This window comes from Haliotis rufescens, unplaced genomic scaffold (assembly GCF_023055435.1).
Source record: "Haliotis rufescens isolate VD_foot unplaced genomic scaffold, xgHalRufe1.0.p SCAF_6, whole genome shotgun sequence".
In the NCBI taxonomy this organism is placed as follows: Eukaryota; Metazoa; Mollusca; class Gastropoda; order Lepetellida; family Haliotidae; genus Haliotis; species Haliotis rufescens.
The window spans coordinates 38706896-38733476 of record NW_025964334.1 but is presented as its reverse complement, the minus strand read 5'-3'; the positions used below and the strand labels follow the sequence as shown (position 1 = coordinate 38733476).

General features: G+C 39.9%; 1 protein-coding gene across 3 annotated transcripts in view; it reads left to right on the top strand.

The window, feature by feature from the left end:
• LOC124145818 (PHD finger protein 21A-like) overlaps nt 1-11621 on the top strand; it is a 53366-nt gene extending 41745 nt beyond the window's left edge. For all 3 annotated transcript variants that reach the window (XM_046515757.2, XM_046515758.2, XM_046515756.2), the window contains exons 12-14: nt 1707-1779; nt 2954-3057; nt 3665-11621. In XM_046515757.2, the coding sequence (XP_046371713.1) occupies nt 1707-1779; nt 2954-3057; nt 3665-3766 (279 nt within the window). In that variant the 3' untranslated portion in view covers nt 3767-11621. The remainder of the gene's footprint in view (nt 1-1706; nt 1780-2953; nt 3058-3664) is intronic.
• The last annotated feature ends 14960 nt before the right edge of the window (nt 11622-26581 follow it).

Below are 26581 nucleotides of genomic sequence, written 5' to 3'. Positions count from 1 at the left end.
CCCACCCCTCACAACTGTAGCACAGGTTTCCTGGAGTTGTCCCAAGTGTCAGGTGAGTGAAGAATGGTGTATCACCTGGACTGTCTGAACCCACCCCTCACAAATGTACCCAAGGGTTCCTGGAGTTGTCCCAAGTGTCAGGTGAGTGAAGAATGGTGTATCACCTGGACTGTGTGAACCCACCCCTCACAAATGTACCCAAAGGTTCCTGGAGTTGTCCCAAGTGTCAGGTGAGTGAAGAATGGTGTATCACCTGGACTGTGTGAACCCACCCCTCACAAATGTACCCCAGGTTTTCTGGAGTTGTCCCAAGTGTCAGGTGAGTGAAGAATGGTGTATCACCTGGACTGTCTGAACCCACCCCTCACAAATGTACCCCTGGGTTCCTGGAGTTGTCCCAAGTGTCAGGTGAGTGAAGAATGGTGTATCACCTGGACTGTGTGAACCCACCCCTCACAAATGTACCCAAGGGTTCCTGGAGTTTTCCCAAGTGTCAGGTGAGTGTAGAATGGTGTATCACCTGGACTGTGTGAACTCACCCCTCACAACTGTAGCTCAGGTTTCCTGGAGTTGTCCCAAGTGTCAGGTGAGTGAAGAATGGTGTATCACCTGGACTGTGTGAACCCACCCCTCACAACTGTAGCACAGGTTTCCTGGAGTTGTCCCAAGTGTCAGGTAAGTGTAGAATGGTGTATCACCTTGACTGTCTGAACCCACCCCTCACAACTGTAGCCCAGGTTTCCTGGAGTTGTCCCAAGTGTCAGGTAAGTGTAGAATGGTGTATCACCTGGACTGTGTGAACCCACCCCTCACAACTGTAGCCCAGGTGTCCTGGAGTTGTCCCAAGTGTCAGGTGAGTGAAGAATGGTGTATCACCTAAACTGTCTGAAAACTATCCACCTGTCTTTATATCAATAGCGGGATATGTTATGGTTAGGTCCAGGTAGGTAACCATTGGCCATAAAGACAATTAATTTAAGTACCATAATTGCTGAATTAAGTGTCCTGTAAGTGCCCCTGACCAACTGCTAGACCAATGTGTAAGTAATCTTTATAAGTACCCCCATGCTAGGGCTTTTACGATTCACTCATGTATTCGGTGAATCAAACCGTATCCATTCATGAATTGAATTTGTTAATCGTGGCCAATAGAATCGAATATTTATGAATATGCAAGCATGTGCATTTACATAAAATTACCCATAAGAACATATTATATGCATAGATTTCTTCAAAAGACAACACTCTTATACTATTTAATTTGACAGTATTGTGGTAACTGGTTATTGTGAAATTTGAGCAGATACTAGTACCTGGATAAGTGCAGTATATAAATGTATAATATATTAATTATTAACAAACCATGTTCAATAATTTATGCTGGTATTGCTTCACTGTATATAACAAATAATACATCAGCTGCTGAATTGTTATTGTGTTCGTGAATTAATATTCGTATTCGTTACCCTATATTTGTGATACGAATCGTATTTGCCTCATAGTGTGTTCATTGCAGCCCTAGTGAATACGGTATCTCTGTTTATTTTAAGTCCATTGAAGTGTTGTTAAAGAGGTTAAACAGATGATATGATCTAACCCACAGATTCCTATATCTTTGCAGAATCAGTGGTACCTCCAAATTAACTTAAGTTTCCAAATGTTATGATATGAATTTGTATAAAAAATTCCCGATTCTTTTGTTGCAGGCCTCCAACAAAAATTGGGCTGGGTCAGCAGAGACTCTGGCTCTTGTACATTCCTACATTGCAACAAAAGCAGGTAACGTCACACTCAAGGTCTTGTACATTCCCACATTGCAACAAAAGCAGGTAATGTGACACTCAAGGTCTTGTACATTCCTACATTGCAACCAAACCTTGTAACGTCACACTCAAGGTCTTGTACAATCCTACATTGCAACCAAAGCAGGTAATGTGTCACTCAAGGTCTTGTACAATCCCACATTGCAACCAAACCTGGTAACGTCACACTCAAGGTCTTGTACATTCCTAGTTGGAAGCCAGAGCAGATGGTGTCTATGCTTGTGACATCCTAACTTTGTCATGCAATTCCATTTTCACATGCCCAAAACATAATTTCATTCCTCCAGCTCGAACTTGTCACTTGACTTGACTTAGTGTTGATACATTGATGTTGAGCTTTTCTTACAAAATCTGAGCAGAGATAACTAGATGTGATCTGAGTGGCCGAAACTAATGACATTCTAACCTTGTCCTGGGGTTCGCTTCGTCTTGTGGGGTCCCGCAGTTCACTGGGAATTGTCTTTAAGAAATGATCATGGGTTTTATTATGATCTTAGTTTGTCTGCACGGATCCTGTGCTCATGGCTTTTTAAGGTTTGTACAGGCTTAAAAAAAACCTTTAAATGCCTTTATGTTAAGTGTCAACATTGAAGAGTCTTGAAAATCACCAAAATAGCTTGAAAAGCCTTGAATTTGTACAAAAGGACATATTCTTGTTAATCAAAGTATTAAAAGACACAAATATATGTACCAAAGATTTCAGTGAGATTTATCACAGTGATAGATTTTTGTGCCAAAGACCCTGAAGAATTCAGGACGGAGCTATTTTATCTTTTCTTTGAGTGAATCTAACAATCTTGTGTGATGTGTGATGTTCATACTGCTTTTTAGGTCTTACAACAAATAAATGGTATGCTGGATTTAATAAAATATTGACAAAACTAAAAAAGCCTTGAAAATGATGGAAACCTTGAAAAGGCCTTGAGATTTAGTGTTCTATATCTGTATGAACCTTGCTTTCATCAGCAGGATGAACAACTTGCATCACCAGGCTTACCTCCCACATTAAGCTGACATGCTGTGATATAGCTGAAGTACTGTTCAAAGTGGTGTTAATGCCAGATCCTTACTCACACACTCACTGCCTCCAATACTTGTGACTTTCTAACGTTGTCCTGTGATTCCTTCAGCTAAAGAAGAGGAGAAGAGGAAGCTGCAGAAGAAATCCAACGACCTTTCTACCGAGAAAATACAACTGGAAGCCAAGTCAAAATCGTTGAATAACTCTTTTAATGTAAGTAACCCTGTCATTTACCTTTTGACTTGCCTTATAGACTTACAGTGTATGCTCTTTAATGATGGAAGATTTTGAGTTGAACAACTGCAAGATGCTGAACTGTGAAAGGTAACATGCACAGGAATTCTCACTTCAGACGGCCATGCAATAGTCAAACAGACCAGCCTTGTCATCATGAGCAACTCTTAGCGCTGTCTATGGACATCCTTTGGTTTGCCAACTGTGACAGTGTACTGTTCAGTTCTACTAAATCAAACCAGCAGAGCTGGTTGCTATGATTGTCATTCAGGTTGTATTGTTGCTGGATCAAACCATTATGGTTTGCTATGTATATATAATTCATTTAACTCAAGCCTTAAAACTGACACCATTCTGAAAATGTTGAGGAAGAAAGTATAACCATCTTGTGTTCTGATCCAAGTTGTGGGGTTGCATCAGGGCTTTGTGACTTTATGCAAAGCATTGATTGACTCGTGTGAATCAGCATGATTAGCACCAGTTTATATTGACTAGATTTCTCTGCAGTTGATCAATCATTGTGTTTCTCTTTCAGACTACAGTTGAAATAATCCCACATTAAGTTCGTCTTTTAATTTCTTTTCAGGAACAAGTGGAAAAAAATCAACACTTATTAGCAACGACAAGTGAAACACAATTGACTATTGAGAAACTAAAGAATGTTATCAAAGTTGTTCAGTCAGCATAGTACAGGCCCAAGTGCAGTGTTGCTGATGCACTGACGTTCATGTGTAGCTGGTGGCCAGTAGACCGACATGCACTCCATGCTGCTGCTGCCGCTGCTGCTGGTGGAGCAGACTTTTCTGTGACTCCCTTGCCGATGTTGGAGGGCAGGTATTTTGTTGGACAAGCTTGATGTATATCTAAACCGAAATGGCAAAAGTGGTCAACTCGCTTACAGCTCTTTGTGTGTTTCTGAAACCCAAGGTGACTTGCCTTTCTTGTACTGGCTTGCTGCTTATCTGAATCAAGATGCAGGTGTTTCTGCTGTTAATTCTCTGAACCAGGATGGCAGATGACACATGACTTTATCTGGAAATAAGTCATGAGACTTATCTGCATGTTGGAAACATATTGTAGGGATTCCTAGTGTAACCTTCAGGCTGACTGAACTCTGCTGGCAGGCCTACTGCCGCTCAAATCAACACAACTACTGGTGCTCTCACCCGCTACACTACTGTCTGGCTCTCTGAACTAAATGGATACGTCCAGATGATTCAATGGATTGCACATGAAGATAAAGCCTCGATTGTACATCACAAAAGGGTATATGTGGATTGTATGTCACAAGAGAGCCATGGTTTGCTATTAATGAGTCATGGATTGTAAGTCAGGACATGTCATGGATTGTAAGTCAGGACATGTCATGGATTGTACATCACAAAAGGCCAATGTATTGTGGATTGTATGTCACAAGAGAGCCATGGCTTCCTTGTGAAGACACAGTCATGGATTGTAAGTCAGGACAAGTCATGGATTGCACATCACAAGAGGGCCATGGATTCCAAGTCAGGATAAGTCAGTGATTTCACTTCAAGACAAGTCATAGTTTGTCCATCACGATAGGGCCACCATGGATGTGAAGACAAAGTCATGGATTGTATGTCCCCACCAAAAATTTGCAGATATCAGTGGATATGTCTGCTTTTGTGGCTACTAAACAAGCTGTATGATCATTGAATGTGTAAGAAGTGCTCAATATTTATTGTTGTACCTTGACTAGATAATATGGCAATGTCAGACAACTGATCAAATCTTCACAGTGCCAAGCATGCCAAAAACAACACCAACTTCACAAAGAAACCTTGATAATCACTATAATCAAATCAAGTAACTAACCCATGTTCATTGTTTGTCATGAGGGCAGAATGTTGCATAATAACCATAATAACCATATTAATGTGCCCTCTGATGTTCATTGATATGGGGTATTCTGTGTGAATTCGTGCCCATCAGTTGGTTCTGTACTAAAGGTTTTGAAGAAAAGTAGTTGGGAAGTAGAATGCTTTATTTCACCTGTAAACGTGATGGTTGACCTTGTCAACTGCCTGGAATACATGGAATATCAAATCTAGAGATCAACTTTGGTATGTTTGAAATGATATTCAAGAAGAAAATTGACTTTGAAGATGTGATCAATTTTACACATTCCTAACAGAAGCTGCATGCTAAGGAGCTCTGTTTTGTCAGTCCATCGCACGCAACAAACAAGAATGCTGTTTAGAGAAATTGTTTGCATAACATTGATGGTATAAATCATTCCATGTAAAATATTGTAAATCCTGAGTTCCCCGCTTGTTGCTATAGATTTTGAATCTGGAGACACTTTAACTCCTCACAGGACACCTTGGCTATCATGCTTTGTTTTGATGGTAAGCATATGGATAGTTAGAAATTAAACATAAGGATGGGTGATCCAACTTGTGATGGGGAGAAGGTTGGATCAGCATTGGATTTTAAGTAAATGCTCTAGCTGGTAAATGAAGAGGTTAAAATATTTATGATTTTCTCGAAATCTGTGTTGTTAATGATGACAGAGGTTGGCTCCTGAGATGATGTGGATGAAAGCTCTGTTTTGTTTACCAAAAAATGCCATCTGTATTTTTACAGGCCATGAGAGCCATGTCTTGTGATTGTGCCCTCATGGTCGTTACGTGGTTCAGAGGGATAAGGTGTCACAGCATCTTCAACACCTCGGACAACTGCAGCAAGTTGGGTCTTTCCTATGATTGTATTTACTTCAAACACCATCCAGTCTATGTTACCAGTACTGATGTCACAATTCAAGGGAGGTAATTTGCTGTGGTAGTTTACAGACAGACCACATGCTAGACTACAAATTTACCAAAACTGACACCAGCATTCAAGGGAGGTAATTCCACTTGGTGGTTTACAGCCTACAACTATATGCGATGTTGAGAATGATTCACCAACTGTAAACATGTTCAAATGTCTTTGTTCTCAGGTGCTGCCATCATCAGTGAAACACAACTGCATGACATGATGATGGCATATTTTTGAACTGAGTATTATCATGTAGACTGTGATGGTTACCATGCATGACATTTCCAGCATGATGCTATGGGTCATCAAGGCACTGTACAGGCATAGCATCTCAAAAACTCATTCCTTCCATCTCATTCAATCACCATTCTATTCCATCATGTATTTTCTGGAGACATCAAAAACATATTTTTATCATTCATCACTTTCTGCCAAAATGATGTACTCTCCACGTCATTGTTTCGTGATGTGTTTGAGAATAGTGTTTGGTGTAGGTTTAGAATATACTGTGGAGTGTTTCTGAAGGCCTAAAACAGATTGTCATTCCAATAGACCATGTGGGCCTACTTACTTACTGAACCATCTCTATTGGACTATTATTCAATGAAACATGTCTACATGGACTTTGCACTAGTTCAGAAACATGAGGAAAAGGCTGCCTAAGTCCAAATGTTGCTGTTTTGAAATATTTTCCAAACCTGATTTTGAGAGCAATGTTACCATGGTTACAGGATTCAACAGAAATATTTGCCTGATTGTGAGATTGAGATGACGACAGGTTTTATTTGTTGTCACAGTGATAACATCCCTTCCCTAATGGTGCTGCCTGGTTACAGAAGGACCTTGTGAACAACTGAACATGTTTAACCAAAGATGTACATGGTGTGTGCACTGTGATTAATATCTTCACAGGCTTTGATAAGATGACAATATCCCTGTTGTGGATTACATGCCTTGATGTGTGATTTCTATTCTTGTTTGAGTGTTTAATGTTGATATTGTATTCAGAAATGATTAGTCACTGAATATTTGTGTGAACATATAGCTACTGAAAAACAGTGACTATTGCAGGATCCCCAGTTATCCTGTGCATCCTGTCTCCATTCTATTATGGTAGATACACTCAACCCATCCGCCGCCATCATAGCTTTGTTTTGTTACCAACTCCATATCTCATCACTTCCTTGGCACATAATTCTTTCACTCGTGAGCTTAAATAAACAAGAATTCTGTATTCTGAGCATGGGTTCGACAGATATCAACATTAAATAGTGTGATCTCATCTCAGCAAGCCCTTGATATATTGAAGCATGTTAATCAAATGAAACGATTATCATAAATGATGTTTTCCTGAGTACTAAGACATGGACAGGAAAGTCTCTATGCTACCAGGTGTTCAAGTTGCATTTGAGACATTACATTAAAATGAGTCAAGTACTGCAAGTTTTACCTCTTGTTTTGATAAGGAAACTGTAATTTTATTGAACAGTTATTTTAGCATCATGTCATGCAAATGGAACTAAAAAAACAAAGTTATGGTGGCAAATGTGTTTATCAAAATAGAATGGAGTAAATACACTGGGTTAATGAGAAACTTTCAGTTGCTTCAAGAATCTAGCATAAATAGGATGGCAGAATAGAGATCCTTGTGAACAATTTAATGTTTGGTGGCAGTCCCAGGATGAAATGTTATCAAAAGGTTCATGTGTAGCATTAAATATTTACATACTAAACCTAACAGTATGTCGGCTTCTGTGGACTTGAAAGACTGAACCATGTAACCTCATACTTCCATTACCACATGTCACATTTGCCATCAATTCAACTTGAACCTACCTCTTGTGGTATAAATTTCTGCAGATACTGCCTTTCTCATGTTACTAGAACGAACCTAATGGCCTGCTCTTCCCTCTTCCTCATATTCTTATACATTCATAACATGCTGCCTAAAGACCTGCATACCTTAGATAATGGCAGTAACTGCATCCTGAGTCCTTGCTACATACACAATTAAACCTATATTCTTGGTTCTCAGTCAAAGACAGTATCTGCTGTGACAGCAAGACCATGTTAGATATTGGTTTATGGATGTGCTGACTATATAAAATATATGTTAGAGGAAAGGCAAGGTGATTAGCACTAAATACACCTAAAAGGAAAACTAGACTAGCCCAAGGCATAATTCTGATATCTCTGATGATAAAAAAATAAAGCCATTGGCGACACGATAAGAAAAGTCAAGCTGAACGTTCATGGATATTGAGTTCACCTGTAGTCCTGTCTACAGATCTCATCTATTACTGGTATACCCAAGACAATCTGGGTAGAATGAACATTTCTAACTGTTGTCAGACTTTACGAGAGGGTATGAAAGCACTTCCACCAAGTATGGTATCACAAGTTTGAATCTGTTTGATTCAGATGGTCCTTGTAATACCACTTCTATAAGATCATAATATCTTTGCCTTGAACAATGCACCTTACTTAAATACAAATGGAAACACCCAAGAATATAAGGTTATTGACAACAACCTTGGAGAATAAAGGATTTGCCTCAGAAACCTCAGCACACATATTAGATGAAACATTTCCACCCTGATGACCCACAAAATTGCAGTGGATAGGAGTGTTTTTTTTCTTAATTCCTCATTGATGTCTTAACATTTATTATTTGTGAAAAGTTTACTTCTTAACTGTGTGGGTGGTATTTTGATGAGTTGTGCCGATACCAGTTAAGTATTTCATCAAAACCACTGAGCAGTTCAAAACGGTGACAATACCACTGCCCTCCTCGCCTGTAACAGGTGCTTCCATGTCTTGTCGGACTCCATGTCCAACTGTCTGTACATTACAACTGTCTGGCTGTCTGATAGAGTGACTGTTAGAGGACTGTTTATGTTCTGATGATATTGTCAGATATTGTCCTCCTGATGTACTAGTGTGATACATGTTAGGACTGTCAATTTGTTTTCCTGGCGATTCTATGAGCGCTTTCAGAAATCAGCTTTGCTGGAAGTTCTTGTACAATATCCAGCCTGGGTTTTCTCAAGCAGGTTTTGTCAGTTTGTCTACTGTCCGATGGATGGTTCCCCACTACTCTGTTACGAACCAAAGCTATTAACTGTGTCAAACCTAACTGGTTGTGCCTCCGAAGTGCTAAGAAGAAATAACTAGTTGTTGCATCTGTTATATCACAGTACCTTGTTCCCTGTACATAGTGTCAGCCTTGTTTCAACCTATGGTAATGTGTGACCGTTCACATGGCCAATTGTTTGTATGTTGCTGTATAGCATAACATATTCAGATGGAAAGTTTAGATATTTATTCATTGAATACATGTTTAAACCATGTTGTAATTTATCAAATATACCTACATTTCTACATAATATTCTGCATGCTTTTTGTTTTGTAAAACATTTGAACTTTTTTCACCTTGTGATTTGTGCACCAGGTTTCTTGAGCAGGTAGAGCAGCAGTTTTCTCATCGATAGGTTTTGTTTCTTTTGCACATCGAAAGATCTCTATTTGAAAGTTTGATGGCTCTGGGTTCAGTTATTTCTAACTTTGCTTGTGGTGTGAATGTAGTAGTGTGAATTAGTGTTGTCATGCTATGAAGGCAGCTACTGTGTACTACTACCTTATTGTCATGTCTGTGTCAGTCAAGAAAATGTTATGATACATGGTGAAAGAGTGCTGACAGGACAATCTCATCATTCTGTGTGGTGTCACCTGAGCATCCTCACATTAACTGCTGCACACACATCCCTTGCAGTGTATCGCTGGATACTGTTCAATCAATCATCTCAGTGGAGAAAAGTCAACCAATCAATAATTTTATGCAAGCTATGGCGGCATTGGGGACCCATTCATCTAAAGTGATGCAATTCACTTGGCAGAAATGTGTCCCTTATGATCGTGTATATTGACACCTGGAATACAATTGTTGGTTTCTCAGCACCTTACCATTGCTTGGTGGTTTCACGAAAGTGGGAAATGTTGAGGACTGCTTCACCTTGGGCTTTCCTCCCTCGCTACGCTGTGATATAACTGAAATACTGTTCTTAGCAGCTTTATTATTTTAAATTTCAGTGATTGATGGTTATGCATTCTCTGCTCCAAGAGGTAGTCTGGAAGTGGAACATAGCACTTTGGACATCTATGGTGTGACTTCTGTAATGCTGACTCAGTCAGACACTCGTCCAGTCACTGATTCCCTATAGCACGAATACGGTGTTAGCGTTGGGCGTCCCAAACGTGCATGATTCCCGTGCACCCTTTCGAGTTGAGTTGATTGGTTCAACTGTGTCATATTGGCCCTGTGACGCAGGGGTAGCATTATGCAGATGGCTGTTTCAATGAATGCTCGTTCCACCCGTGACGAACAGGTCTGGTTGTTGATGAAATATAGTGATAGCTAAATACACAGATTTTTTATTCATGCACCGATTGTCTTTAAATGTAATATCTAGTTGTGTATGACTGTTTAATAATCTCATGCCAACTTTGACTGGAGTAGGTCCGAGAGTTTTGCAGATATTGTAGTAAACATCGGTACCTTAAATTACCTTCCAGACTTTACACAAGGTGATAATGTGCCACATATTTTTTCATATCAGGTCATCTGTCATATCTGAGGAAAACATGCCTTTCAGTGAATTCAAAAGAAAAGGCATGGACAAAATTTGTCAAAGATTATCGGAATAACACCGATATACCAAGACCTTGACTATGGGGGATTGGGTGATACAAGTCATTCCGTTGATGTGAGATGCAGCTCGGTAACACCAGATATATTGAGTATTGTGTATCATACTATACAGGGACTCCCATGTTAACACACCTATTCACCCACCATATGAACATGTCAGTGTAAGAGTTCTCATTAGTTCTTTATTTCAACATGACTTATTACCACCAAAGATCTGAAATCATAAGCTCATTATGTGATGGTTATGCGTGTTGTGTGCATGTGGCTCCAGCATTACACCAGTCTGAGGAGAGGTAGTGAGTGAGAGTGATATCTGCATGGTTAATGTGTTTGTTTCCATCATTTGCTTGTCACCTTTTTGATTAGATACGGGTAGAAGATGCGGACATAATGGTGCTTCGTCTCTCTGGTTTCCTGGTACTCTCAAGCTTTAACAGTGGGTAGTTGTAGTCAGTTGTGCTTCTAGGACATACACATCATAATGTCTGGCTGTGCTGGTAGGAATTGAAGAAGGAGATATGTTTACAATAGGATTTTGTATTTAATTTAAGAATTTTTAAGTTTGCAATTTGAAATAATTCTTTTTTGTTATTTAAGAATTTTGTTTAAATTTGTAATAGCTTTTAAATGTATTTTCAAGTTTATGTTATGCATGATAATTCATGATTTATGTTACAGGATTTGCGGCGGCTGCATAGTATGTCTGTGTGATACTCATTATACATATGCATCAACTTCATATTACCCTGATTGCATGTCAAACTATCATTGTCAAACAAGACGATATCATTTTCCAGGAGTATTTTATGTGAAGTACTTGTTTTCAATGCCTTATCAACTTGTACAGAAAAGTCAAAGAATTTTGTAAATACTAATAATATATAGGATCATTTTCATGTTATTTTTGTCATGCAATATACTGATTTGTATGGAGTATTTTGTCATGTTTGTGTATTTCAGCAGGGTTGCTGTGAGAGAAGAGAGAGTGTGATGTACAGTGACTCTATCTGGTGTCTCCAAAACACTGAGATTAAAACCAGATTTTACATGAGATACAGGCTTTGTTTTGTTTGAGGCTGCCTTAAAGGCTTGTGACATGAGAAGCACAAAAACTTGTTTGTTTGTTGTTTGCTGCACTCGACACTATTCTAGCTATCTGATAATGGCAGGGTGGTGTGGTAGCTTAGTATGTAAAGCTTGCTCATCACACTGACGTGGGTTCGATTCTCTACATGGATACAATGTATGAAGCCAATTACTGGTGGTGTCTCCTGCTGTGATTTTGCTGGAATATTGGTAAAATCTTTCTCACTGTGATAACGTTCTGTCAAAAATCAAATTTTGACCAGACAAACCTGTCATTGATATTAAGTGACAAGCAATAAAATTTCCCCTGTCAGTGCATTAGACACTTTCAGAATCCCTTCACTCAACGCACACACACACACACTATGGAGTACGGTTGCTAAACAGTGATGTTAAAGTGACAAGATTTTTTGGCACTTATCACTGAAGCACCTGTGCACAGACATGTTGACTGATAAAAGTTATTCAGTAATTGTATTTCACCAAATATAAGAAAGATCTTTGAACACACTACCTAAGGGACACAACTCTGCACAACCTCAGTTGATAAATCTTGGGTACCAACTCTTAACAGCCAGCCAGGCAAGCATTGACTAACTGGAAACAACTGAATAGTTCATTACAAACATCACATACTGCGAATGCCCTTCTTCTATTGCATCACAACCATAAATCCTGTATTTTTATTGTTATCACACTAAAAAATTTCACCAGAAATCATCTTCACTACCAACTATCCATAAACACTTGTGGGGGCGGTCGGGTAGCCTAGAGGTTAAAGCGTTCGCTCGTCACGCAGAAGACCCGGGTTCGATTCCCAACATGGGTACAATGTGTAAAGCCCATTTCTGGTGTCCTCCACCGTGATATTGCTGGACATTGCTAAAAGCGGCGTAAAATCAGACTCACTCACTCACTCACTCACTTAACACTTGTGAAGGTCCGGGTTCGATCCCCGGCCGCATCATACCAAAAGACATTAAAAGATGGTACTTGTTGTTATCCTGTCTGGCGCTCGGCATTAAGGGGCTAAAATGGACTGGTCAGTATACTGTGTCTGAGTTGGGTATTCATGTTAAACTGCGGCATGGTATCTCAGTGAGCTAGCACTATAAATCGGCATCAGTCCGGACTAGTACAAGCAGCAACAAACACACACACGTGCATGCACGTCGTTATATAAGTGCAATAATCTTGGACACAACGTTAAACCCAATTTCACCTCACCTCTTGTGCAAGTGATAGTATCTAGAAACCTATACCTTATGAAGGTGGGAAAACGAGTGTTGATATATTTGATATCAAAAGACACGAGGGTGAGATTTTATTTATCATCCAACATCATTCTTTCAACTTTTTCAATTTGTAGACAGTAATTAGCAGTGTCTTCAGTGTAAAAAGTACTGCTAACAGCTTCAGTGGCAGAGCCATTAGTGATGTCATTTGATTGTGACGTCATGGTAACCAGTGAGGTCACAATGGTCTGCAAAGCATTGTGATGTAATTTCATTGCAGCGATATCTACAGTGTAGATATCGCTTGATCTAATCCAAGCGATATCTCCTGTGGGAGCCAGTTTTTGATGATAAAGCACATTATGTTTGGTAGTTGTCATGTCATAGTTAGATCTGTGTAACGAAGATTAGGGCTATTATTATCCTCAAATCCATCTGAAGAAGATTATATATTTATTGGGCTTAACTCGAAGGTTTGTTTTTGGGGGGTTGGGCTTGTTTGGGTAAGAAAGTGTTTGGGATCTACATGGCACCCCCAACCCCTTCTACATCGTCTTCCGGCAAGAAGTGTGGTCACGTTATGATCACCTCAGCTTAGTTGAATGTGCAGACCTTGGAAGTGCTCTAGGGATGAGTTTTGGCCAAGGTGACAGACTTCTGGAAAAAAAGATCAAGAGCCAGGAAGCTGTGAAGAAGATGATTGAGGCTCTAGAGATCTGTACCCAGACACTTCCCAGCCAAGAGGTGGAGAGGAAGATCTCCAGATGTTCAGCCTATGCCTTCCCTAGAGAATTGGTCGTCAGCCTAACCAGACGCCATGTCAATCTTCTCCTTGAACTTGCTACAAGATAAGCTTAAGAAGCAGGAAGAAGTGATGAGGCCATGTTTGACCACAGATTGTCGTTACAGCAGACGCAGAACAATCCCAAGGCCAAGAGTAGGTGACAAGAAGAATTGAGGTCAGACGGGTAGAACAAAGAGACAACACTGAATTCTTTGTCTCTTCAGGCTTGGACAGTGTACTGCACAGTGTACAAGACAAGTAACCTAGGGTATCTGAGAAGAAAGCCAGCCAGTCACGGGCAACCTAAGGTGGTTTGGGTAGTCCGGTAGGTTACCCACAATGGACACTACAGCCACCATAGGATTTCTAGACACAGATTCAAACTTGCCAGGGGCACCAGGACGGGCAGCTGTTTCACACAATGGATAAGACTATCCACCACATGCATGGCATGGACCAAGAAGGGCAAAGAAGCAGGCTGGACACCAATCAAGGTACCACTAGATGCTGCCCATCGGACTACACGCATCAATTAAGCCAATTATACTCCACAGATCCTGGCTCATAAATGGACTCCCCAACAGATGCTGACTTTCATGGACTGCACAGGACCTAACCCAGTTGGTACATGGCTCGCCTTTGGGAGGAGGATGGCCAGTATGGATACGGGATTGGAGAGGACTAGAGATCAAGACAACATACAGTCTGATGAATCACTCACAGCAGATTACAATTTGGGAATTATATCATCTTATGCCCAGTCTCAAGGCCAAGATGGAAGAACAAGTGAAGCCACAGATACTTGAATATGCAGGTTGCCACGAACCTTTCGTCTCTACTCAGACGCCCTACCCTGCCCTGACCGAGCCACAGAAGTAAGGTCATTTGTACTCTATTAACAGTAGTGCGATGGACATGTTACCCTTCCTCTACAAAAGTCTAAAGAGGGTGTCTTTGGAGCTCAGCAACCATCCAAACAGATCATCAAGATACAAGAGATACAAGAGATGTGGATATCAAGTCAGTATATTTGGTTGCAGAGGCAACATCTACTTTCCCCGAGTACACACCACGGCTGTTCAGATAAGGAAGTTGGTTATGACACAACCCATCAAAGTAACATTCTGGTTTAATGAAAAATTTAGCGTCTTGGATGAAGTGATCCGTGAAGATCCGGGGTAGAATAGGCTTTCAGCAACCCATGCTTACCATAAATTGTGACTATCCTTGCCGTAAGAGGCAACTAACGGGATCAGGTGGTCAGGCTCACTGACTTGGTTGATGCATGTCATTGTATCCCAATTGCTTGTATCAATGATCATCCAGTCCAGGATACCATGGGAGTCTTCCAGAGACAATGCCTTTCGAGATGCCCCCACGAGAAAATTTGTACCTTCAGGAAAACAATCGTTTCAGGTCAGCATCAAGAACAAATCTTCAAGTCCCAACACACCAACAGAGACAAGGGACAGCAGCCGACACTTTGAGCACAAGTGACCAGGTAGAGTTTACACAGGCAATCAGAGAGGGTTGACTGCCTGGCAACCTCATTATCTGGAAGAACTATCGACCTCGCCATGTTTATGGATGTTGATTATGGAATACATGTAACACATTAGCACGGGTTCAAACTGACTGCCCCAAAAATTCAAAATGATAACATTTGCCTTTGTGTATAGATAACATTGTTGCTTTGTCTCGTAAGTGTGTGAACAGTATTTCAGCTACATCACTGCACATCACTGTGATGTGTTATGGAAGCATATGAGACGTTTACCACATAGCTGACACATGGACACGGGTATGGTGCTGACAAAAATGGCTCAAACATAGAAACATAATCAGCGTCAGCCCACAATCAGAGGTTTCTGTTGTGGCTAAGGGACGAGACTCTGCGCAGCAAATTGTAGCCCCTCATGCCATAGTGAAAAGGACAAGTGGCGAACAATCTTCAACAGTATATTAACATCGTATTTTGTTGCGGGGAGGGAAAAGTGTAAGTGGCCTTACTGAAAGGGTATGGCAAAGAAGTTGTCTTGCTTAAGTGTTACGACGATATATATATATATGTATATCGTGTATGGACCAGACAATCCAGTGATTCACATCATGAACACTGATCCACACAATTGGAATATAATGACATTCAATCAAGTCTGACCACCCGATCCCGTTAGTTGCCTCTTGCGACAAGCATAGGTTGCTGGGGACCTATATTCTTACCTGGGCTCCCAACAGGTGTCTACCCGAAATTTATCTAGCGCATTTAAAATAATGATTATGTTATCTATGCCAGATAAATCAGCCCTCCTGGGTAATGCCTTATATTGTAAGCCCTCTGGCTTGTACACCCGCCTCTCTTTCCTCGGTTTTACAATCGCAAGCATCGCCTGTTGGTGATACATAGCCAACTTTAGCCAATATATGTTAGTGATTTTTTCCTTTTTGGCTAACGGCGATTGCAGACAAGGGAGGTTTCTTTTCAGCCCCAACTTACACTAAGCACAGACAGTTTGGGGAAGGGATGATGGCTGGTTTGGCAATTTGTGTTGGTTAGTCACTCCTTTTGTTGTAACTCCCTTGCCGCACACTGGAGTGAGTGAGGTTTCACGCTGCTTTTAGCAATATTCCAGCAATATCACAGCGTGGGACACCACAGATGGGCTTCACACATTGTACCTATGTTGGGAATCGAACCCGGGTCTTCGGCGTGACAAGTGAACGCTTTAACAACTAGGCTACCCGACCGCCCCCGCCGCACTCTGGATCCACATGCCACACACTATACCGCGTTCCGTCACACGATCCTATAGTGCTCCATGTGGATCAAGCTCCAGGTCTGCATTGAATATCAGCTTGTGACATGTAGCTGTACCAAAACAAGGACATCAAATAAACTGGGACATCAATTATGAATAATTTATGCTATCAAATGTACGCTTTAAATCAGATAAACCCACAAGCCACAACAAAGCTTTGTAGTATCTAATATGCCAGCATGCCTGTCACTTTCATTGAAGTTTGTTCACCAAGCTGACAAAATGTTTTGCACATATGATGTTTAACTTGTAACCATCCTGTTTGTTTTGCAGGACACCAGCATCACACCAGGACACAAGAGCTGGTCATGAGTACATGTATGTGAGAGGCGTATTTACACCTTACACACAAAACATTGTCGGAGAAATGTAATGGTACTTGAAGGTTCTTGAGGATTCGGTATTTATGCATCGAGAATACTTACAACTATGAGCATGAATTTATTTAAAAGAAAAACACCTTGCAACAATGTAATTTTATGTATTTATATTTCTTTTTTTTCAACAATCTGAAGCATAATTATATTTTTCAAGAATTTTTGAGGACAGCAGAGATTTATTCTCATGCTATCAAACATTGAATTGTCTCGCCCATACTCGTGTAATTCATTATCCCTAGTGTATGAGTGAGTGAGTTTGGTTTTACACCGCTTTTAGCAATATTCCAGCAATATCACGGCAGGGGACACCAGAAATGGGCTTCACAGATTGTACACATGTCAGGAATTGAATCGGGTCTTCGGCGTGAGAAGTAAACGCGTTAACCACTAGGCTACCCTACCACCCCCTACTTTAAGAATGCAGCCTGTAAGTAATTGATAATGATACTACACCAAACCAGCTCGACCATGGATGGGATATTTGTCGGAGAGACTATGGTCCCTGCATGGGGGAGCTGTTTCACAACATAGTTTTTCAGGACATTCAGCATATCCATGGAGCAATTTTGTCTTCTTTTTGTTGTAAAACCTGAGAGAAAGTTTAATTTGACCAGTATTTTCTGCAGCAGATTATCTTGTTTAACAGCTCCAAGGCAGAACCTGATATGGTGACAATTAAAACGACTGGACAAACTGCGGTTTTAACTTGCTTGCTTCTACCAAAGCGGTTATATAGAAAGGATTAGCAAGAGGTAAGAGTACCCTGTCATAGAGACTTAAGATAAGGACAGTGATATATGTCAAGTTGAAAGACTGCCTGGTCTGTGATGCCAGTTCTAATGGATGTGACCTTTCTCCCAGTTCTATCTGCTCCCGGTGTGCCTGATCAAACTGTGCAGGATAGGCACCAAGCCCGGCAGCGGGCCACCATCTTACCTTCAGCTTATCAGTAATCAGGTCACACCAGCAAATATAACATGGATGCTGTTCTACAAATCATTGAGTGATGCAATGACACAAGTGAAGACGCAGAAATAAAGTCTTTTCCATTATAAATTACCCATCATTTCTTATGGATCAGTGCTTGTAACGCCAAGAACAATGACACTTTTGCTGACAAAGTGGTCACTTCCCATCATAAGACCAACATTTTAATTAAAAGTTAAAAAAATGGAGCTCAGGACAATCCTTAATTTCATATGAGACTCCCAGCGAGACACACAACTAAGTAATTATTACTGATGTCTTTTTCCAATGTATTTTTGCTGGTATTTAGTTTAGAATTTTGTTTCTAAAACCACAGGGTTCTAGTGGAAATAAGAATATCTTTTCCCAAACCCTGTTTTCTGGGCTTTTGAATACAATTGTTCGTGTGAAAAACCCACACACCCCACCTCAGGTTGAGATCACTCCCTTGTCTTACCCTTCTATCATTTCATATCCCTCACATTAAAATTCCTTGATAAAATAAAATATTCAGAAACAAATTTGAAAAAAAAATACAGAGACATTAATTATCTTTCTCTACAGAGCTATTCTAATAATTTGTATCCGTGAAGATCCGGGTCAGAATTGCTCTTCAACTCATGCTTTCTGTAAGAGGAGACAAATGAGATCAGGTGGTCCGGCTTGCGGACTTGGTTGATACATGCAGTTGTACTTCAATACAAACAACAAACATTTATTCATGGACATAAAACAAATTCATATTTCACTTTAAAAATAAATGCTTTATTCATTTTCTACACAGTATGATTTTGCTTTATATGTGGAGTGAAGAGACACATCATTCATCACATAACAAAACATTGACACAACTGGGAGACAACACCAAGTGAGATTCAGATTCAACAACTTATAAAACAAACAATACTCACTGGGACCAGCCATTCTACTCTGTTGGGAGACCCAGAAGGTTTAGGCCAATACATATTCCAGACCCTGTAAGTACCGTGGATAGGAAGCAACCCAGGGCCCTGTTTCACACAGTAACCTCAGCCCATGACCACTACAAACAACTCAAACTAAGGTGACACGTTTATATATTTCACTTTACAGATTCGGCCAACCAGAGCCAAAATCTACAATAATGAAAAAAATAATAAATTTATTATTATTTGCACCTCTCCATCATTAATGTAGAAAGAAAATATTACTTTTAAGAAGGAGAAGAAAGCCTTTTTAGAAGTTTATAAATATACATGTTACTGACAAAATATGGAACAACCAGATATATTAGCATTTATCTTTAATCATTAAACCAACCCACTGAAACTTCATCACAAATAAACTAATCAAAACTGAGCTACTTATATATATCTGTATTTCAACCGACTCCAAAAAGCCAAAATATGTAACCACAAAATAAAACCATTATGGCCGAACATAGCTACTATGTAGTGCTTCTAAAGCTTTTTAGAGAAGGACCTGGTAGGTAATTATTTTACATAATATGGACAAAATATAATATGCATTGAATGAAAATCCCAAGCCTCCCTTGAAAATATAATGGTCGGTCTTTGCTAATGGTAAAAAGAAGGCAGTTTTGATTATTGTAAACGATAATGGTAAACTATTGTAAACATAGACCAACCACATATCCCTAATATCCCTTAATCAGCATGGCCTTGAACCTCTGCCAGTTCACTTCTCCAGAAGGCCCATGTTGATACACACTGCTCAGGGAGATCATGCAACAAACGAACTGCACTTGACCATGCCATTATAATGTAGGACTTGAACGTCACAATGATGCATTAATGAATACTATAATGCTGAGTGAAATAGAATTTATGCAATGACACAAGCGAAGATGCAGCAATAAAGTATTTTCCATTATAAATTACCCATCATTTCTTTGGATCAGTGCTTGTAAATCCAAGAACAGGAACGTAATATGGCAGACATAGTGGCACACATTTCAGTTCAGGAAGCCCTCCTTGTACAGTACAGTCCAGTACAGTACAGTACAGTACAGTGAGGTCCTGATCCATATCCTGTGTGGAGCAGCGTAACATCTCAGTGTGAAGAGATGGATGTAATCAGCTCTGGTCATGCCAAGCCAATACACATCATTGTACACACTTCCCCTGGACATAGAAAATAGAACTCTATAGGAAGTCGGCCCAAATATTCCCTGTTTGCAAAATATACACACAAAAATCAAGTACGGTATAAAGTTCAAGAAGAAAGACAAAGTATAAGAATCAAAGACTAACATGAAATATGAAAGATATAACAACACAATTTACAATGACCAGCTTCTAAAATATAATTCTGCCTCCAGCCTTCAGCTAATATGCTTCGACTGAAAAAGCCTTCAGGGCCCACCTGCACTAAGCCAGATCAGCAATACAATGATCGTAACACCCATACTCTAACATAGACTTAAGATAATTGTAGCGCTAAAGTCGCTTTGTGCACGTGGACCCAGGATTGTTTGTAAACTTTATCACATTATTTGAAATGACATGTACCCTCACACATATTGATCTCAGCACTGACATGTCATACACCAGTCAAAAAGAATATCGGTTAAGAATAAAGTAGTTGAGAGGCTCCTGTTTTAGGTAGATGATGCTTTGGACACACAAGCGTCTTTGGGACTTAACTGTGCCTCTAATCACATCATCAGTGTCAAGGCATACAATTAAACAAACTGTTGATAAATACTGAACTGACCCAACTATCAACAACCCATCCTAAAAATGTACATTTTTACCAAACTTGAATACACTTTGTAAAATAGTAACATGTAGAAGAAATATTATTCATCTGCCAATCAACCACCATGCTTAAACCAAAGAAATAAGGACTAGGAACTTAATCTATCCATGATAGGAGGACAACCCACTGGAAGACATGTGATTATATAACATGCTTCTCTACATGAGCATTCTGGAAGTCAGGATGGAGGGGAAGAAAGATGCTCACAGGAAACGTTCTGTTATACGCCTAATCTGGACCCTTTGGAAGCCCATACTGATGAACAAACTGCCATTGGACGAGTCTCAAGGGGAGCAGTGACTCGCAGTGTCCGTGACTGTCATGGGATTCAACAACACTGTTGACGGTATGAAAGTGAGCATGAAGCATGCCCTGAGGGATACAGATATGGTGCTGAGAAACCATGGATCGACCTTGGTTTTGAACATGCAACAGCTGACAAGCCAGATCCTCAAACTAAGGAACAGGCCTCTGCAAAGCAAATTTGTGACACCTTTGACTAGTGGGCCTTAGGTTTTTAAGAATGTTTTGATGATAAATTCTTCGCAAACATATAATATCATGCACTAAAGCAATAATGCTTATTATAGCTGTATCTAATGGGTATCTGGTAGGTCAGTTCATAGTGAAGTGGGGCGAACGACCCTTCTTCATTGTACACAGGAATACATGACATAGAGCATGAACAATCTAGGTAATTCGGCTACTGAATGTTATCTGGGTATTCTCTCATGACAAACATGGAGTACTGGGGCCTATTCAGTCCTGCTATTCTCCCATGACAAGCATGGAGTACTGGGGCCTATTCAGTCCTGCTATTCTCCCATGACAAGCATGGAGTACTGGGGCCTATTCTGCCCTGCTATTCTCTCATGACAAACATGGAGTACTGGGGCCTATTCAGTCCTGCTATTCTCCCATGACAAGCATGGAGTATTGGGGCCTATTCTGCCCTGCTATTCTCTCATGACAAGCATAGAGTACTGGGGCCTATTCTGCCCTGCTATTCTCCCATGACAAGCATGGAGTATTGGGGCCTATTCTGCCCTGCTAGTCTCCCATGACAAGCATGGAGTACTGGGGCCTATTCAGTCCTGCTATTCTCTCACGACAAGCATGGAGTACTGGGGCCTATTCTGCCCTGCTATTCTCCCATGACAAGCATGGAGTATTGGGGCCTATTCTGCCCTGCTATTCTCCCATGACAAGCATGGAGTATTGGGGCCTATTCAGTCCTGCTATTCTCCCATGACAAGCATGGAGTACTGGGGCCTATTCTGCCCTGCTATTCTCCCATGACAAGCATGGAGTATTGGGGCCTATTCAGTCCTGCTATTCTCCCATGACAAGCATGGAGTACTGGGGCCTATTCAGTCCTGCTATTCTCTCACGACAAGCATGGAGTACTGGGGCCTATTCTGCCCTGCTATTCTCCCATGACAAGCATGGGTCACTGGGGCCTATTCTGCCCTGCTATTCTCCCATGACAAGCATGGAGTATTGGGGCCTATTCAGTCCTGCTATTCTCCCATGACAAGCATGGAGTACTGGGGCCTATTCAGTCCTGCTATTCTCTCACGACAAGCATGGAGTACTGGGGCCTATTCTGCCCTGCTATTCTCTCACGACAAGCATGGAGTACTGGGGCCTATTCAGTCCTGCTATTCTCTCACGACAAGCATGGAGTACTGGGGCCTATTCTGCCCTTGTACTCCCAAAGGTCCAAGACAATGTCTCCCTGCTGGGTTGGGATTTTGTATCTAGATTAGATTTTTTTTCTTTATTTAAAACAGAGCCTGATTTTTTTCTTAAGAAAATAACCCTAAACAATGTCATACTGTAGCAGCCAATATACTCAAGTCAGTACACAATAAAAACAATACAGAGTGACAGAGTTTAGGTAGCCAATTCATTCACTTTGTTGCTAGTTTAAGCCAGTAAAAGTAAATGGAGCTAACTTATAAAATAAAATATGTTTAAAACCTGTTAAATCACGATGTGTAATGTAGACGTTGTTACACAAAATGTAAATATTACCCATGAGGGTTGAAAGATTGTGTTATTACTTTCTCATAATTACACAGGTGAATATTAGTGCTTCTCAAAACTGACTGGTCAGTTAAAGCTATGTGAAGTCATACTGATACATTTCTAAGAACAGTATGACATCATGATTGTTTGTGACAACACAGTCAGATTACATTTTCTTGGTAGGGTGGACTATTTCTTTCACTTCTTTGTTTAGAATGAAGGTTGACATTGACCCAGTGAAAAGACCGATTTCAGGTACAACAATCATAAGCAAATGCCACATTATGCCATAGTCTTTGCCCTGAGACTGCTTTGTGTAACCTGGTAGTGCTTGATGCCCTTTAATAACCTATACTGAATGTAACTCATAATATCTAGACAAAAATAATCCTTTGATTGCTTTATGTTCAGAATACTGCCAATCTCATTAAAATCAGATCTTAGTTTTTCGCTACCGCTAAACAAAGATCTGAGGACATCCCATTACGGGTCACGTCAGAACGACCTCTCGCGAACTTTGACCGATCAATGAAATGACTGACAAAAAAATCGACATTAGCCAATCAGAAGGCAGCTTTCTCGAGCTTTACGACACAAGTTTCAAACTGGCGACCACGCTTTGAAACATATTTTGACGTATTCTCGGTTAAAAATTTTAAAACTGATAAAAAGAACATTCTGGCATGGCTTACATATGGCCTAGATTGTATGGATATAATCATAAAATCTGTAACTGTCGTTCGGAATACCCTCTAGTAAATATTTCGAGGTTGCATAATCAGAAAACACATCCTGTCTGTCACTTTCATGATCTAGTAAGCAACGCTCTGATTGGTTGAATGATAGGTCGTTCTGACGTGACCCATAATGGGATGTCCTCAGATCTTTGTTTAGCAATAGCGAGAACTAAGATCTGATTTTAATGAGATTGGAATACGGCTGAAGACATTTCAAGGGTATGTGTTATCAAACCTACTTATTGATTTCGATAACATATAATGTTTGACTAGAATCAGTAAAGTGTTGTCACAGACATATACCACTCATATGATTTGCTCAGAAAATTTGGTTTTCTAGCACCCTAAGTATGAGGAATTTATCAAAAACATAATATATATGCAATAACAATAGAATGACGTGTTGATTGATATAATTATAAGACCACTTTTTTTTAACTTGCTTCATGGATCTGCTGACTCTAAATTTTGTGGAAAAGGAAAAAAATAATATTGCTCTAATATTATACTGCCAATAAGCTGAAACATAGGAGTCAAAATAAAATTTGTTGTTATTCCTGAAATTGATAGGATGCATGGATGCACAACAGTATTCCAGTCAGGTTTGCATTGCTTTAAGCAACAGCTGTGTTGCAGGTACTCCTCCCATATTAAACCATATTTCTTTCAAATAATTGGATTTCTCACTCACGTCCATAACTAAACCTTCATGTTTAGTCATGTGGAAAGCATTCACAGCCCACATAAAAAAGTCACTGATGCATTCCTGAACACAGCAATCACACAAGAGCAGCCAAACACAATGATGAACAAGATATCTCCTGGTGAAATCTTTAGTAATATCAAGACTTTATATAGACTTTTTAAAATGTCCTCAATAAACGTCAGTCTGTTAAAAATACAAGAGCCTGCATTGTATCCCAAAATGGCAAATATTACACCAACTTTGAAACATCTGAACTGGCTGCCACTTCAGGTGAGAATAGAGTACAAAATCCTCTCCCATTTATCAGTGCCATGTGGATACTGTACATGAGTATTTCTCTGAACTCTTGGACAAATATACACCTTCAAGATCTCTCTGTTCTGACAAACTTCTGCTTAAAATCTCAGCAACCAGACTGAAATCAATTGGTCAGAGATCTTACAAGTTTTGGGCCACTACACTCTGGAAGCACCTGCCACTAGAACTGAAACTGTCACCCACCCTTCCATCTTTCAAGAGTGGACTGACAGAAACTCTACAGCCTAACACTAATTGTGTTCTTCGTATCATGCATCTGTTTAGTCAACTCTGTGATGCTAGGAGCATTCACTTGTGATTGGAATTTGATGCAGTACAAATGTACTTCTTATTTTTATGAAGAAGACTGAGTGAACATAGATCATTTTGAACCAAACAGGCTGATTGATATTACAATAGTAGATATGAGTCTGTTGTGATATGCATAATTCAATTGTTCTGTCATATTCTTACTCCGCCAGTTGCTACAGTATTTCAGTTGATCAGACGGTATGTGAGGACGAAGCCTGTCATTCAGGTTGTAGAAGGATATGAGGCCTGGCTGAACCCATAACCAGCAGATCCTGACACGCAAGGGATGCAACTCTGCACAGCACAGTGCAGCACCTCAAATCATTGGGCTACCTGTGCCCCAATTTTGAAAAAATAAGTACCAGATATACTGAGATACTCAGCTGTATGCTTATTGGAATTCTTGTTGCTTTAATCATTTTGTCCAGCGTGACATAGCATTCCAATTAGCTCCCCTGACTGTCAGACTGATCACTACAGTCGGTACAAGTGCCACTGACCTACAACAATCAAATTTGTTTGTGAGCATCCCATAGAAGACAAACATGAATTAATAATTAGTCTTCTTGAGACTGACTTTGTTATTCCAGGACAAGCCACTGGTAGAGAGAGGACCTGGACATTCGTTGTCATAGTTAATAATATCACTAAAAGGATGGAAAGCCCATTGATCCCGGTCTACACTGCTTACCCACTGGGCACAGATGATGAGGATGATCTATATGATGCAATTAGTGCATGTCGTCCATGAAACCAATACTCTTAACACATAAACAAAATGACATTGCATGTAAGCTAACAATAAAACTATTTGAACAGCCACTAATTCTTCATGGCCAACAATAATACCAACAGGCACCTTTTATATCCCTCATGGTTAATCTATTAGACTTGAGTGATGGAGTTGTGTTTTACGACACTTTAAGGTCTGGTGAGGTGAAATAGAGTTAATCGTCGCATTCCAGATTGTTGCACTTATATAGCGATGTGCATGCATATGTGTGTGTGAGTGTGTGTGTGTGTGTGTGCGCGCGCGTGCGTGCGCGCGTGCGTGGCTGCTTGTACTAGTCTGGACTAATTCTAATTTTATAGTGCTAGCACACTGAGATACAATGAAGCAATTTAATATGAATACCCCACTCTGACACAGTATACTAACTCTGAGCCGACCAGTCCTAGTTCATGATGCAACCAGGGAATGAACCCTGGACCTTCGGTTTCGGTTTTAAAGCAATGTTTTACTTGATGAATCGGGGGGGGGGGGGGGGGGGAGATTCTTTTTTCTTACTGTAATGTTGCTCCCTCATATATTATCCCTGAAAGTCAATGCATAATATTAACAAGTCAGCAACTGCACCTTTTTTTGCATTTATACATTTTTTAAATATTTCACAGCTTAGCAGATAACCTTTCCAATTACATTGGACTTTAAGAGTAAAGATCAGCAGTACATTGTGTATTTGATTCAATAAAAAAACTTGAAAATAAATTTCTTATTCGATCACAAAATATTCCTTGAGTTATATCTTGCATAAAAATATGGTAACCTCATGACATTTTTTGCTGTCTTTATTTTTATGATGAAATATCTGTTATCACTAACTATTCATCAAACATACAAGTGTTATTCATGGAAAAAGAAGGTAGCAATATTGTATATGGCTGCTCCTTGCCTGTCTTGTTCTCAACCCCTGCACACAATCTTAAACAATTTCTACAGAGTTTTAACAAAGTGTCTTATCAAACATCCATAGAAGATGAACATGGGACACTAAAACAGTATCACTGAATCTGAATCCTATTAAATTGTAAATTTACTAAAATCTTTATATTCAACTTTATTGCAAAGCACCATCATTATAAATGAAAGATTTCTACTTCCTGGGAAAAAGCAAATA